Raw genomic sequence first — 17,142 nt, forward strand, 5'->3', positions numbered from 1 at the left:
TGAAATGCACAGTAGATCTGCAGGACTTGCTGTGTTCAACGTTTAAGGTTTTTATAAAGGAATCTCCATGGCCACTGAATTTGGGGTCTGGAAAATAATCAGGAACAAGATTTGAGAATCAAAAAAATAATTATTTAAATTGGAACTAAATTGAGGTGGGAAGGTGAATAAGGGCTCAATTATCAAAAACAAAAGGAGAGCATACATCAAAAGCACAATTTCATATTAAAATTGTGGGCAGGAAGCATGTGAGAACAAAGCACATATTACAACAGAACAAACTTTTTACAACTTTCTCCAGCAGTTTAAACATGGCAGAGTAGGAGAACAAAGCATACCACATCCAAGAAAGAATCGAATTTTCAGGGTGGCAGAGAACCACCACCTAGCAAAACCTTGGTATACTATAACATACCAGACAAATAATGTGACACAGCATAAGATGACTGCAAAGGTTGTATGTGCCGAACAACAGTGTAGAGTGTGTGCTCACGCCCACAAAAACAGGGTGTTCCACCCACTTTGTTCCAACCTCTTCCCCTACTGTTGCTTTCCCTTACAGCCTTCTCCCCTACTGTTCATTTCCCTTACCCCCCACCTTTGTTTCCCCTTTCATGCCAAATATATATATGGCCGGTATGGAAGTCACCCTTTTTGTCCACCACCAAATTAAACTATTTTATAAAAACAATCTAAGTGAAATTCATCCGTTATATAATGTGCTAGATGTAGTTATATAATAACAAAAACTACTGTTATTTGTATGTATATTGTAGTCCTCACTTTTCCCGTTTGTTTTACGTCTTGATATAGTTTATGTTGTTTATGTTCCTTCTGGAATTATTTTGGATCATCTATTGTATGCCATCCTTTCCTCTTTTCTAGAATGAATATTTTCAATAGACATTTTGGGGAAGAATGGACCAGAAAGACATGTCTTCTGACCTGAAAAGAAAACTTATTCAAATGCAACTTGCCCATTGTTTATGTGATGCTAAAAGGAAATTGCAGTAGACTGATAAAAACCAAAAGGCTGCATGAGCAAAAGAAAGTGCCATGTACACTTTATTTTAAGAAAGAATTGTTACTGGGCCTATGGAACATTTTTTTCAATGGCAGGGAAGAAAATCAGAAGATATCCTCATAATCAAAATCATTCCGGTATCAAGTAGAAGCTACAAAAAGTATCTTCACAGATAAACCCTGTGATAAAGCTCTAAGGGGATTTCATTTGAAAACAACTTTGAAAATCTTCCACAATCTGGCATCTCTCTGGCTACAACCATCCAACATTGTATTACTTTTTAAATGAAAGTTGGAAAGTACAAAAAATATGGCTCTTACGACAAGGAATCCAGAATGATGCTATTGGCCTGGGTTGATGATGGTGACCTGTGATTTGCAAAATGTTTCACTGGTGATGTATGAACTAGGTGGTCTACTAGATGTCCAACTGACGATGGCCTCTGTCGGTTTCCATCTTGAGTGAAGGCAGAACTCCGACTACAAGTGAACGAAAAAATAAAGAAATGTTTTGAGTAAAGGTAGCATATTGTTCTTTCAAGTCCAGTGTCCCAATGAGTCCTCCTTCACACCCACAACAAATGTTAATGGCATTACAAATCATAAAAGTGCATCAATGTAATCTCGAGTAGGCTGTGTTTTCAAACAGACATTACATAGTTTAAAGAGCATATTCTCATTAGGCCTATTGATATTCACATTTCGTTCCTACTTTAAACATTCTGGGGGTCTGAACCCTCTAAAATACCTCACCTCAACTACCAATGAACTACAAGCATACCCCACCCACCTGAAACCAGACCGTTACTACCACTGTCGACAGGGCTAAACTGGGTTCACTAAATATATTATCTTAATTATAATAATTTCACACACAACGGTGTACATTTCACACAGACTTATCCACTAGCATAATACAACAAAGTGCTCTAAAGAGGCAACACAGTGATATGTTTGGTGCATTAAAACCTCTGAAAAGTAAACTGCTACTGCAAACCTTCCTACCCATTTAAGTAGAGACCTCTTTAATCTGAGGAATTATCTGATCAGGAATTTCGGAGAGCAGAATATTTTTCAATTTTGCAAGGCACAGGACATATTTTAGAGGGCTCTAACACCACATTTAACAAAACTAAAATTAAGAGGATAGCACTCGCCTTAAAAGCTAGATCAATAGCTAAAGGAGCTATCGATCCCAGATTAAAACACTGATCAATATTTTGTTACAGTGCTTGACCAAGAGGTTAAAGGCGTGTACTCTTAGAATATGGTCTCTGGTAACGGATACCTTTTCCTTAGAGTGGCATAGTTCTACACTGGCCGCTTAGTAGACTAGTGGATTCCCTGCTACAAACCTCAGTTGGTTATCATTCATTCTATGTGTCCACTGTTGAAATGGCTTGATCTAAAGGTAGATGGGGTTGTCTCTTCAATGTGTTACGGTACAAGCGTTTTTTTTCCATAATTAGCAGATGATTGTTATTGGACTAGGAAAGCATCGTTTCTAACCCGATTCCTATCATGGGCACCATAACCATCAGATCAACAGGGAGTGGATAGACCAATAAATAAGTTACAGGAGAGTGTTTAAATCTTGGAAAGCATGGCAAGTCTGCAATGGACCCTGCCCACTTGCTAAGCAACCAAAGAGTATGGGACAAATGCAGAGGTAAGGGAAGACATTAACAGAAATGAGCACCCTTGGAACATTTAGTGTCCAATCAGTTTACAGGGAATGTGGCTGTGTTAGCTGGGATAAGCCTGCATTCTCTTATCCCCTGGCCTCCGCAGGGATGTTATCTCATTGTTTCTTCTCTCCCGCTTCACTAATGCACTCCTACAACACACCTCCATTCTGCCTACTGCCATCTCGCAACAGCACTCTTCTCTCCCTCCTCAGACCTCTATATGTCCTCAACTATGGGCACCTTACATACTGTCACTTCACCTCGCCATTCCAGTGCAGTCATAATGCCACAGAGGGAGCACTACCAATGACAGGTGCACATGCGTACCATGTCATACTTTCCTGTGACTATTTTGTTGGCAATATGAGAATGAAGGGTCTGTGAATCTCTGCAGCTCTGGCCTTTCTCACCAGTGCCCATGCCACAACCTATTTCCCAGCTAGGCTTCGATTTCAATATGGCTGCTGCGATCTAAAATGGTGTTTGAGTCCTCATGTGTTTTAATGCTAATACAATTCTAGGCCTCTGTCACATTCCAAAAGCGCTGGGGGTGGGGTGAAATCCGGGACGATTGTCCCTCTTTGCCAACATTCCCCCCTTTCATTAGTACTACAGTAACAAACTACTGTGTTAGTTTCTCATCCTCCCTCCCCATCCTTTCATCCTGCAATCTTTCAGCTTCTAAGTAGGGTGGATATCCTTTCTTTGGCAACCATGCTCTGCATACATGAAGCAAAATATCTCCCCTCTAGTCGTATTGTTCAGTGGGTACATATCATGTATATACATTCTCCATCCCCCTGCTAAATCTGCCCAATGCTCTATACAGTTCTCGGGGTCGGCGGGGGGAGTGGTGATGGTGCATGAAGGGCAGAGACATTGTTCTAATCGAACCATGTGGGGTTTATCATGATCATCAGTTTGTGCTGCACTATCTTTTGTACCACCAGGTGCCTCCGGTACCCAGATTGAGACCATCGTCATTGCACTACTAGGTACTGCTTTTCTACAACACCAGAGCCCCAGCTGGCAGGTGCAGAAGATCACCAGCTCCAACACTATCACAGGAACCAACATTTTTGTTAATGCAACCATCCAGGATGGTGCCCAAGAAAAATGGGCATCAAACCAATCAGTCTCTTGTATCCCACCTTCTGTTTGCATGAGTGTGTCGAGGACGTGTAGGGCCCCTATGATACTAGTAAGGAACCCATTTTCAGCATTGTTGGGAGGTGCGTAGGTGCAACATGACTCGTAGGTGCATCTTTTTTACAGATCCCTTCTTCCATTGCTGTGAAATATAGCACATAGCGATTCTGCAGCATCATCAACCTGATCGCACACATTTCCATCTTGATCGAGTGGAGAACTTGTTGTTTGTCGTTGGCCAGCTGGATCACTTCCCAATGCACAATTTGCAATGCGTTGGTGGCAGTTTGCACCCATGGTAACAATAAGGACGTGAAAAATGTTTCTTCCTTGCTACACAGACTATATTCATCTGGTATTTCTTTCAGCAGCTGTGAGGAATCTTGAGACAGATAATTTGACCTCATTTCCCTCCGCAACTGTTAGGCAGAAACCTGTGCAGTTCCCTTAGGGACCACTGCAAAGGGCTTAAGACTACAGGTGTTGGCAGTAAACCCAATTGGTAGCAGTCTGTACCACCCAGATTTACCTGGTAGCTGTGGCTGAGCCGCCAGACTGCTCTCAAGAAGAGTTAGACAGTATATAGATTATACAAGATAGGTACCAAAATAGAGTAGCACAAGCAAACGCTGACCAGAGCTTTGGTATCAATATATAATTATTTATTTAAAGACACACTTAGAAACACTCTAGCACTATTATTGTAAGCAAGTTCAAAAACACAGTCACTATTAATATATATATGCATCCCTTATTCCTTATTAGACAAGTCTTAGTTAACGCCACTTATTTCCAGACAGAGGTGAGCGCTTAACTAAAGATGGCACTCCAATAAGTTAAGAAAAAGGGAGGGAAAAGGCAGAAATTAAGAACAGCACACAACACAATACTTTAGAAGCACTCAGCAAGGCAAGAAAGTCAAAGTCTACTTGTGAGCAAAAAGGTCAGAGGCCAGGCTCCCTCTTGGAGACAGTAGAACACCAATGCGCCCAAGATCACACAGTTTAAAAGGATTGGAAAGTCTTGCAGAGAGTTTAAAAAGGAATCAGTTAAGCTCAGAAAAGTTCAGTTAGCCAGCCTAGGGCCAACCCAAGTGGTAAGATGAGGATTTACGAGACACCTCACACAGACCGTTGCGAGGGAGGCCAGGCGGACACAGTACCTTGAAAGTGGAGAGAATCCTCCAGCGGGGGCAGTTGTTCCTGGTAGTGGATGCAGAGGAAGAGAAGATCTCGACGTGGAGGAAAGCTGAAGATCGTTGCACTGCCAGGGAAGAAACCAGCCGGGGAGTTCTCTGTTTAAAAGGTACTACCCTTTTGTTTGCGGTAGTGGAAAAAAGTGGTATCCCGGTTGCCAGGGTGCTTGGCACAGGCAATGGCGGCCACGAGATGATCCGGGAAGGCGAAAAGGCGGGCAAACTGGTTATCCCCACCAGTCAAAGGAAGAAGACTCTTCGGGATGAAGATGATCTCTGTCGTTGGAAGAAGTGGTGAGTCGGTTCAGCAGGGCTCCACCGGTGGTGTCGTCGTTGCAGGTCGGCTCAGCTTCTCTCTCTTCGGATTCTATGGTCCTGTGGCGACGTCTGAAGTCCCAGTCCCCAAAGCCCGTCTTTTATGCAGAAAACCCCCATTCATCAATCTTAGCTGTCACTCAAACATGCTAAGTGGTGAGCCGGGCGGCTCACCACTGGGCCAATCACACAAGAGTGCGACTTGAGTTGCTGAGGCAACTCAGTCCAGGGTGCCTAAACCCCCCCTCCCACACATCCTGTAGACCCAGACAGAGTGGCACCACTTTTGGAGGCTTCTGTGGAGAAGCCCGCCAAAAAGTGGAACAAAGGGCTCGACTTGGGTTGGAGTTACAGAGGCAAACACAAACGCCATTTTAAAACTAAGTCCTGGCAAAAAGACCCAACCGGGGAATAAATATTAAATAAATAACCCGGCAGCATCTTTAACATTGCACCAAAAAGTGGTGCGTTTAAAATGAATGGGAAAATCCCATAGTAAATATTCTTAAGGAATATTTTGCGTGGTAACCACTGCCACCAGCCAGAAACTTGACGAGGGGGGGACTGCACAGTGCCCCCTCAAAAAACAGACACAGGGGCAATCTAATTACCCCTACCAGTACTCCACAATAGGACGGTTTGTACTGGTTCTGTTCCCAATTTAAGACTAGTAAAGTCAATGGTGACTTTACATGCCTTGGGAGACAGTAGTCAGTCCCAGGGTATGGAGTCTATGTTTGGGGGTCACTATGACACCCCTGTGTTACTGCACTGAGGGTGCTGTGTAACACTTTTCAAAAACCTCATGAAACCCTATGGAGTAAAAGACCCCATAGCCCATAAAACACATCACAAAGTCAAAGGATATCTCAAATCATGTCTAAGAGTGGGAGAAAAAGAGTCTCACTCTTAGCAGGAGAAAAAAATAAACCCCAAAAATCCAGCAAAGCTGCTGGGGGACACACTAGGTTTGGGAAATTAGCCTTAACAGAGAATTCTCCCTAACACTACCTTTTCCCTTTCCAGGCAGGCTGCAGATTACAGGCTGCCATGGTACCATTGTCGCGGAGGCATCAGAAATCGAGGTAGGCGTTGGTGATGCAAAGCCACCCGGTCCCCTTCAGGAGTGCCGAGTGCAATGAAGCCAGCAAGCAGGTGCCCCTTCATGATGGCAGGTGGTGCAGAAATGTCTGCTGGCCACACACCCAATAGTTAGCCATCACTGCAGCTGTACCTATTTTTGGGGTCTGGAATATATAATGTCTTGTTGCACCTACTATTGGTCCCCACAAATGTCAGATTCCCGTTTGTAGAGTACGACATTGGCACAAGTCGAGTTCTTCACAATGTACTGCGCTTTCTCCATTTCCAGACCAAATGGAAAATAACGTAGCGACATGGGTGTCTGCCTAATGGGATACATAATTATGCAGGGGATCGGAAACAGATGCATGACCTGGCCAAGTGCCTCCTTCAGCGCAAACGGCACTGAAAATCGAGTTACATGTTGTGCAATTTTCCCTCCACAATGAACAAAAATATTGTCGTGATCGCACGTCATCAAAGTCTCACACATACAAACCAAAATCAATCACTTCATTGTAGATACTCCATATGAGTACAAATCCACATGATACAATCCACAATGAGCTCCCACTGCACACTGTTTCGATTCACTGTCAATCAATGTATTTAGAACTCACCCACAAAGCATACGCTTGGTTCGTGCAACACACAGCCATAAGCGCACCCTCTGCATTTCGCTCGACAGATACACTCTGTAGCACAGTATGTGCATGCAATCCACACCCAGAAACCTTATTGACCAATCCTGTGTCCTCCACAGGCCCAATTCTGCAAAAGGGGCGCATGTCACACGTGCAACCCTGCAAAGTCTTGCGATGTCCGTAGACTTTGAAGCGTGCGCGGGAGTGGGGGGAATACATTTCAACCAGGTTAGGGGTCAGTAGTGGCGGCTCTGAAAAGAGCCCTTTTTAACAAAAGTTTTTTTAAACTTACTTCCTTAGAAACACCATTTCTTGCAATTTTTATTTTTGTGTTTTGTCGTTGAGCTCACATGCTCACAGTAGGGTCTTCAGTACAGCCTGTATATTGGAAAACAAAATATCATTGCCACTGGTCGACAAAGAAATTCCATTAGCTTTGAAAAGGTATATATATCGAGAACCAATGGTGTCGTTCTCACAGCAGCACTCAAGAAGTCACACATGCTTCGGTTGATGACACCTCTTCCGACCTCTGGCTAGCGACAACAATCATTGGAATAGTTCCAAACTATTTGTGGTGGTATACATGAGAAAAACACCCTGGCAGTGGGAAAAATGCGCTTCACTGCTTTCATCAACTTCTTGAGTTAATGGTACACACGGGAACAAGCCATGGAACCCAAATGCAACGCTCCATAGTGCACGACCACAGCATACACAGTTGCGAAATTGGCCACTCGTCGACATTCAGCAAGTAGACTGCCGAAATTGTGCACATCGCCACAGCACCACAAAGCTTCCACTGACTCCAAATCGAAATCAGTTCAGTAAAAGTATGCACGATTTCTCCATCCACATGCCCACCCAGGATGTGCCACGTGTAATCCTGAAAGTACAGCGGAATCTGCTACATTTTTTCGTGATAGTGAGGGGTGGGGGTGTGTGGGGGAAGCAATTTCAAGCAGGGTAGGGGATTGGGTCTTCCATCATGTCTGTGAAAAGGTATTTATTTGTACGTGCTTGCGAGCAACTTTCTTTGTTTTTTCTCTTTATATGCGCTTCTGTTTGCCTATCCTCACATTTTTACCAAATTCTGCTCAACGCTCCTTGCACAGTGTAAAAGAAAACAGCATTGTCAATGGCGCTCAAATAAATGCCATTTCTACGAAACCACTGCATATTTTGCGAGCTCATGATCTCATAGTGGGTGGAGAACATCTCAGCAGTCTGCATAAATTCACACATGCTTCTGTTTAGAACACACCTTCCGACCTCTGGCTGGGGACAAATTACACCGACATGGCTCCATACTCCCCTTGGTGTTATGCATGGGAAAACGACCTTGGCAGTAGGACAAATCTGCATCACTGCGTTCAGCAACCTCTTGAGGTGACAGATTAAACGTCCACACGACATGTAACCCAAATGTAGACTTCTATAGTGCACCACGACAAAACCAATGTTCATGACGGAGGCCACAGATCTGCAAAGGCGAACCATCTCGCCGAAAACTGCCGTCATACTGACAGCCCCAGAAAGCATCCACTCCTTCCAACCCGAAATTACCAGCAACGCCTCTTTGCACACAACACCTGTGCAGATGGCGCACAAAGGTATCACGGACTATAAGCACTGTGCGTCTCTCTAGCTCTACCAACTTCACGACACAGTATTGGGAAAAAATGCTACCACCCCTTCCTGTCAACCACACCCTAAATTGCTTAATTCCCACAGTTCAATTTCCATAGCCACCATGCTCATAATGGCAAGATGTGGCACCTGTGCTTTCCCAGCTAGAGCGTGGGCCACACCCCAGTAAATCAGAGACAATACTTCTTCCCTTTGCACTGGCATTTTTCCAGCACTCCCTCATTGGGTGCTGTGAAATTTTCACACACGCATGCACCAATCACATACAAAACTGCATTGCACACTATAATTTCTCTACACCACTCCATACTTACCGTTAAACACTCTCAGTGCACGTCGCGTTTGCTTCCAAACCATCTCCACCAGGAACTTCTGATAAATCTACTATTTCAGCATCCACAAAGATCCTGAGCGGCACCCAGAACACCTTTGGGCATGCACACAACAGTCTAGCCCTTGCCCACACCCAGCACGACACTATGGATCCGACCATGTGGACAGCTAACATCCACAAACTTAACATAGGTAGCAGCATTTCTACCCAACTCCCTCACACCATAACACAGCCATCCACAAACAAGTCACAGTTAGTAGAATCCACAAACATACCACAGCCTTCGCCACCCCTACCCACTGCCATTCACAAAGTATTGTGTCACTGCCAACCAAACCACAACCTATTCAAAACATTGGGCCTACTTCAACAAATCTGCACACAGCAGAGTAGCGAAGCACATATAAGCTGCACTTCAACCATACCCTCTTCCATACTCACAGTATATAAACACTGCACCCTGTGGCCACACACAATGCATGACATTTCACTGCACCATCTCCAACCACACATCAAAAACTGTGCCATGTTCTAACAATGACCCCACCTACGAAACCAAACTTACACGCATGGCAGCTCACTTCTGCTGCTCTATGGCGTCTGAAATGTGCTCCACAACCATTCTTTACAGGTTACCACCCTCTAACTGATGCAGAGTCAAAAATGCATTACTGCCATGGGTGTGCTGAAGCCCTAGGCTCTTGAGTACATGGCATATGGCTTACAGCCTTCGGCCATGCACCCAATAGTCTAGGCCTTGAACACACCCACCGCAACGTAATGCCATCATGCATGTCACCAACTACCACAATCCACATACACACCACTGGCATCAGCACTCCTACCCAACCTGCGTACCGCAATGGAGCTATGCAGCAAATAATGCAACAGTTACCATAATCTACTAACAAAACACTGTCTCTGGCACCCCTATGCACTTTTTATTCACATACTATGGTCTTACCCACTTCCATTCACAAAGTATTGTGTCACTGCCAACCTAACCACATAATGTTCACAACATTGGCCCTACTCCAACCAATCTGCACACACCACACTATGCAAGCACCACCCTCTACCCGATACAGAGTCAAACCATGCATTGCTGCGGTGGGTGTCCTCAAGCACTAGGCTCTTCAGTGCATGGTTTACGTCCTTCGGCCGTGCACACAATAGTCTAGTCCTTCAACACACCCACCGCAACGTAATACAACCATGCATGCCACCATGTGCCCAACTACTGCAATCCACCCACATAGCACAGCCACCCATGCACCCACCAAACCTATGTCATGTGCAATTCACTCCCCTTCTGAAATTCACCTGCCACCACTCACCACCGAAAGTCGCTGCACAAGCTATCGAGCCGTTACGACAGCTGCCTCCATTCACCACACAAGGTAGTCGCCTGTCGACATACCCGTGAATTGGCGCAATACGCACGAATACTGCAGGTACAACTCTTGTCTTCTTCCACCTAATTACATATGTCACATGAACCACTTCTCACTCCCCCACCATTTCCATTCCTTCTTGCTGCCAACACATGGCATACAGTATATTTTCCAGGCCCTTCCAATGCCGCACTGTCCTCCGATAGACCATGGCAGCGTTTGGCAAAAAATGTTGACACACAGCACGCTTCCCTCCAGCCAACCACCGGCCGCGTCCAAAGTTCTCCGACAGCACGCCGTACCGCAAGCCAATGACACTTCTGCCCACGGAGCGAACAGGGAAATGGGTCAGCGGAGCCAGATATCAAATTTCTTTTAGACGTACATTTCAGTTATTTGCAACAAAAGTACTGGTCGGATTCCCACCAGACACAAAAGCACGCTTTCTGAACCAAGCCCCCGCTCCTGCCGCAAATTTGGTGCAAATCCATCCATCCATTCGGGCTGCAGCAGTGCGCACGTTTTCTGCCCAGTCAGTCAAAGAAATGTGGGACCCTCGCTATACATTTCCCCCCCTGCACGAAACCTCACCAAACTTGCCCAGAAAATTCAGAGCGGGCCATATACTTTTTTTGCAAAGTTTGGTGAGGATTCCTTCAGCGGGAGCGGAGTTATAAGCCACCGAAAAATAAAAGTGGTCTGCCTATGGGTTTAGCAACTTAACCATAACTACACAGCCGCTACTGCGGGCTGTGTAATACGGAGCACCTACTTTGATATTCCCTTAACACAATATGCTAATAGTGATACCTTCTCCCCTTACTCAGAAAGGATCCCACACTCCTTATTTCCTCCGAGTTATCCCCTCAATAACATCAATAAAAAATCCAAAAACTCACCATGTGGCCTTTCACACTCTCCCCTCGCACGCACACACACACACACACACACATACTGCACCTCCCCACTCACTCTTACTCTCGTTGTCATTCACAAGAGGTGTACTTACATCTGCTTATTCACCCAAACTCCTCCATCACAGGGTTCCGATAATAGCATGCACCCTCCGAGGAGCCACGCACCGCTTCAAAGAGCAGACAGGAATTCTGTTAAAATGGCCCCTGTACACCACTGCGGATTGCATGCTTGGGACTGGTCACAGTACAGGGGCGCGGACCCTTCAGAGATGGGGCCTGAAGCCTCTGTCTTCACGGGGGTCACTGGGATCTCATCAGGGTTATAACCATTTTTAGAAAAGCCTCTCAACGCTCAAGCCAGAAAAAAATGCAACCGACTAGAGAAAAAAGCACAACACACCTCTTGCAAGGAAAACAAGCCTTTATTCCACACGTACAAAAAGCGACAAACACAGTACTCTGCTGCCACAGAACGTTATGGCAAAAATAGTAGAAGCAGCACTATAAAAAGGAGCACATCGTCATCAGTGACTTAAGTTACATAGGTAACAAATTCGAGTGGCTGGTTGATGCGACCCTACACATAGGCTAGCTGCTCCATAAGGGATGCCAAGCCATTGGTCCCAGCCTCTTCTGCCCATCTTCATCCACGTGGGCAGCTCCTCGCACGTCAGCAGAAAGTAATTGCCAATTCGGAATAAAAAACAATGCATTCTACACCTCTAACCTAATGTGCACCTTGTATTTCAGACAAGAGTTAAGTAGATACATCAAGGTCATATCCGTGCGCGCACACACTAGCAGACACGGCGGCACCCATCCAAAGCTCCCTACCCTAATTTTGGCTATGTTGTTTTTCCATCCCAGCACCTCACACCACAAATCACATGACATAGGCTGCTTTCTGATCGATTTGAGGTCTAACAGTGTTATGGTTGGTGGTATGGGGCCAACTGGTACCTTGGAATGCTGGGGGTCCTTCAATGGGTAAATAACACAGAAGGGAGGTTACCCCTAGTCATACAGGAACTAGGGAATATATCAAATACAACAAGAAATTGTTCCTGGTGGAGACATAACATTTTCAAGAGAATTATTTGTTGTCCGAATTAATCCAAGAGACACTCTGAACTAGTTACAAGAAAAAAGTCCATACTGGGATGGGAAGAGAGGAGATGGGCCTATTGCTGTAGCAGCAGGCTGAAAAGAGTGAAGTGCAGATGTTGGTGAGTGAAAGTGGAGGAGGGCACTAGAAATCACAGTGGTTGACCAGCCTGCTATAGGCTCATTTCACAATGCGTGGATGCTTGCGCAAATAAAGTTAAAACACCAAAAGAGAACAATAAAGACCGTGCCAATCCTGGGCTAAGGAAGTAAACCATACACAGGTGTAAATCATTAGGAAAAGCACAGCTCCGTGGAAGAGGACACTGGGATATATAAGATAGGATGTAGTCGGATATAGAAGTAGGAAAAGGGAAGTCAGAGTGTGGATATTTGGAGAAAACAAAGAAGGAGGTGAAAGAGAAAATAAAAGAGCAAAGAGAGAAAAAGTAGGAAGGGAGGGTTGGGAAAGAGTGAGATCTGGTTGAGGGTGGTAGGAGCAGAAGAGAAGTCAAACCTTAGAGAAGACTGGTAAGAAATAAGGCAGCCTGCAGAGAGAGAGAGCCAGGGAGTAATCACTTTAGGGCTAAATCTACATAGGGAAAGACAATATAAGACCTGATAGAAAGAGTGTGAGAGAGCACTAGCATTATCTAGTAGCGACAGGTTAAGGGTCTCACCCCATTGGCCCCCAGAAGAGCAAGTTACTTACCCCTGGTAACGTTCTTTCGATTGGATGTTCCTCACACGTATTGCCCATTTTATGATATCTTTGTTTCCAGCTTCTGCTGCTTCGGCAAGAAGTTCTCTCAACAAAAGGTGCTGAGCGTTGAGACGGTCGACACGATGCCCCTCGAGGGCTTCCATCTCGGCTGACGCCACAGTTGAGTATATACACACCATGCGCAACACCCGTTGGCTTCAGTTCTGTTTTTTCGCCACCCATATGCAGAATTATCAGCCTTGATAAGTGCCTTTAAATTATAAGACCTTAAAAGAGCGCAAGGTCTAAAGCTCAGAAATTCTACAGTGGGGTAGGTTAGGAGGGCGATGAGGAATACGTGGGAGGAACATCCAGTTGAAAGAACGTTACAAGGGGTCAGTAACTTGTTCTTTTTAATGGATTGCGTCCTCCCACGTATTCCTCAGTTTATGATAGACTCCCAAAGCAGTATTAGGTTGTTTTGGAGGAGGGAGTAAGAATTGAGAGTTATTGTTTGTCCAGAATGGAGCATAGAACTGCCTTCCCAAATCTTCCTTCATTCTTAGAAGTGTCTAAACAATGTTTTGTGAACGTGTGGAAGGTGGACCAGGTAGCTGCCTCATAGATGTCCTTTATCGGAACTCCCCTCTGAAGGGCAGAGAAGTTGCCATGCCCCTAGTGGAAGATCACTTAAACCTTCAGGGATCTTTCCTAGCTAGCCTGTAGCATTCCGAAATTGCCAGTATGATCCACCTGGATAGGGTCTGTTCGTTGACTGACAGACTTAGTTTGCGTCCTGTGTATCCAATGAAAAGTGGGTCATGTTGTCGCAGATTTGCCATCCTTGAAATATAAAAGCTTAGAGCTCTCCTCGGATCGAGTCTATGGAATCTTTCCTCTTCCTTGCTAGGATGAGGTGGAGGATCGAAGGCCGGAAGCACAATTCTTTGTGCTAAATGGTAATCCGACATAATCTTAGATAGAAAAGAGGGTTTGACCTTAAGGACAACCTTATCCTTGTAAAAAGTGGTAAACAGAGGTGTAGAGGATAATACATGCAACTCACTCACCCTGCAGGCTGATGTAATCGCTATTAACAAAATGGTTTAGTGAGTTAGCAGCTTTAAAGAGCAGGAATGGAGTGGCTCGAAACAAACTTACGTCAAAAACTATAAAACCAAGTTAAGGTCCCATGTTGGTATTTAGAATGGTGTAGGAGGAAATACATTTGTGAGTCCTTTAAGAAATTGAATTATTAAGAGTATTTCTGGAATCGGATGCCTCTTACGAGGTGGGCTTGAATTTGGAAAGCACTGCTAGATAACCCTGGATTGTTCCAATCTGGAGCTCCAGGTATGACACATGTAGTAGAAAAGATAACACTTTAGGTGTACCGCATTGAAAAGGGACCACATCCTTTCCCCTACACCAGCTGCAGAACTTGTTCCAACAGCAGTGGTATAAGTATTTTGTTGCTGGCCATCTGGCCGAAAGCAAACTAACCATTACGTCATCAGAGAGGTCCCAATTCTTGTACCTCAGCCTCTCAGAAACCATGCATGAAGGCTGAGTGTCTTGACCTCTGGATGGAGAACGCTACCCTCCTTTCACGAGGGAAGGTCCTCTCTTTGTGGAAGACGTATTGGAGGGTAGATGGACATTTCCAGAAGGTCCAGACACCACGTCTTCCTGGCCAATCCAGGGTAGTTCGGATCATAGATTTCCAGAACTTTCTCAACTTCCTTTTCCCGTGAGGAATGACCGGGACTGGTGGAAATGCGTGCAGGAGTGGAAACTCCCTGTCCACTACAAACGCGTCTCCTAGAGCTTCTCTTGAAGGAAATTCCCTGGAGCAAAACAGTTTGCACTTCAGGTTGACACTGGTCGCGAACAGATCCACTTGAGGGGTTCCAAAAAGGGTGAAGATCGCTTAAAGGGCTTCTTGAGATAGTTCCCACTCGTGGGAGACTGCTCTGCCTGCTCAGAGCATCCGCCACCGTGTTCTCCTTTCAGCTAGGAGAACTGCCGACACTTCTTGAATTGCCTAGAAACAGAGCTGCATTGCTTCTCTGCACAGTGGTAGTGACCCTACACCACCTCTCTTGTTGAAGTAGTACATGGCCACTGTGTTGTTGGTCATTATCAGGACATTCTTTCCCTGTACAGAGCGCAGAAAGGCTCTCAGCGATGGTCTGATTGCCATCAGCTCTAAAAGGTTGATGTGTAGTTTGGACTCTGATAGAGACCAATGACCACTGACTGTCAAATTGTTGGCGTGGGCCCCCCACCCTGTAAGTGAGGCGTTTGTCACTACTGTGCAGAGAAGCCATGGTTGCCAAAAAGGTTCTCCTTTCAGAATGTTGTCCTTGCAGGCCCACCGCAGAAGGTCCTGTGAGACTCTGCTCGGAATCTGAAGGTGGTCTGACATCCTTCCTGAGAATTAGGACCACTGCGTTCTGAGAGCTCTGGCTCCAGAAAAATGCAGGATGCCATGAGGCTGAGCAACCTCAAAAAGTCTAAGGCCAGAAGACGCTGGGCACTCTGAAATTTGGTGACTATCTGCAAAATGTCTTGAGCCCTCACCTCGGGTGGCGAGGCTTTTCCCAAGGATGCATCCAGGTCTGCTCCAATAAATTGGAGTCTCTGAGATGGTATCATGTGAGACTTCTTGTAATTGAGGGAGAAGCCCAGTCTGTGGAGGGAATGGCAGATGATATTGAGATGTTCTTGGGCCCGTTTGGGCGAGCATGCCCTGATCAGCCAATCGTCCAGGTAGGGGTAGATGTGAATCCCCATCTCCTGAGACTTGCTGCCACCATTGCCATTAACTTGATGAAAACTCTCGAGCGGAGATCAGCCCGAATGGCAGAACTCGAAACTGATAATGAGAACCGCCAATGGTGAACCTCAGGTACTTCCTGCGTTTGTGATGGCTTGGCACATGAAAGTAAGCATCCTGAAGGTCCAACGGTACCATCCAGTCCTGGAGTTGGAGGGCCTCAAGGATCAGAGAAAGTGTGACCATCTTGAACTTGTCCGTCCTGAGGAACGTGATCAAGTATTTCAAGTTCAAGATAGGTCTCAGACCTCTGTCCTTCTTGGGGATTAGGAAATAGGGAGAATAGCATCCTCTGTTCCTCTCCATCACAGGTACCGGTTCTATAGCACTTTTCTCTAGCGGGGTCAACATTTCCTGCAACAAGAATGGTTGTGGAAAATTTAGCAAATGGTTTCCTGATGGATGATCCTGAGGTCTTTGTATAAAAAGGGAGGCAGTAACCCTGGGCTACGGTTTCCAGGGCCCGTGCATCGAAAGTAATACCTTGCCATTATTTTGGATGATGTGAAAGTCTGACTCCCACCGGGGAGGTTATGAGTCAAGACCTCATAGTGGTTTTGAGGCTGCCGACGCAGCGGCTGATGGTAAAGACGCTGCTGCTTGGGCGGGCTTTGCACCTCTCCCTCATCCACCACGAGGGAATCTTCTCTGTCCTGTTTGACCAGCCTGTCCTCTCACTCTTCCAACTGACGAGTAGTAGCAAAAAGACGTACCCCTCCAAGATGATCTGCTGGGGTGAAAAGGCTGTGGCTGCCTGACTGCAGCACTTAAGGACTTGGCTGCCGCCTTTGAGGTCTGCAGCTTTTCAAGGCTTTAGTCAGCCTTATTTCCAATTAAATTTGGAGCCATCAAATGGCATGTTAAGGGGAGGGAATCATACATCAGGTGCAAATCCTGACCTCAACCATGCAAATCTGCAAATTACGGTGCTTGCCACCATGGCCCTGCCAACGCTGTCAGCAGTGTCCAGACCCGATTGCAGAGTCTCACACATGGCCTCCTTGCCATCCCTCATCAGGTTCATGAAGCCCTCTCTTTCCTCACCCTCAGGGATGTGATCAGCCACCATCGCTATGCAGTCTCACAGGGTGAATGTAAACTTTG

At 45.7% G+C, this 17,142-nt stretch overlaps 1 protein-coding gene across 2 annotated transcripts in view; it reads right to left on the reverse strand.

Moving 5' to 3' along the window:
- The window catches only part of PTPN4 (protein tyrosine phosphatase non-receptor type 4), a 2,055,941-nt gene that overhangs the window by 927,979 nt on the left and 1,110,820 nt on the right, over window positions 1-17,142 (reverse strand). For both annotated transcript variants that reach the window (XM_069616750.1, XM_069616749.1), the window contains one exon: window positions 1,345-1,503. In XM_069616750.1, coding sequence (XP_069472851.1) covers window positions 1,345-1,503 — 159 coding nt within the window. The remainder of the gene's footprint in view (window positions 1-1,344; window positions 1,504-17,142) is intronic.

This window comes from Ambystoma mexicanum, chromosome 9 (genome assembly GCF_040938575.1).
Source record: "Ambystoma mexicanum isolate Mex_15411 chromosome 9, UKY_AmexF1_1, whole genome shotgun sequence".
In the NCBI taxonomy this organism is placed as follows: Eukaryota; Metazoa; Chordata; class Amphibia; order Caudata; family Ambystomatidae; genus Ambystoma; species Ambystoma mexicanum.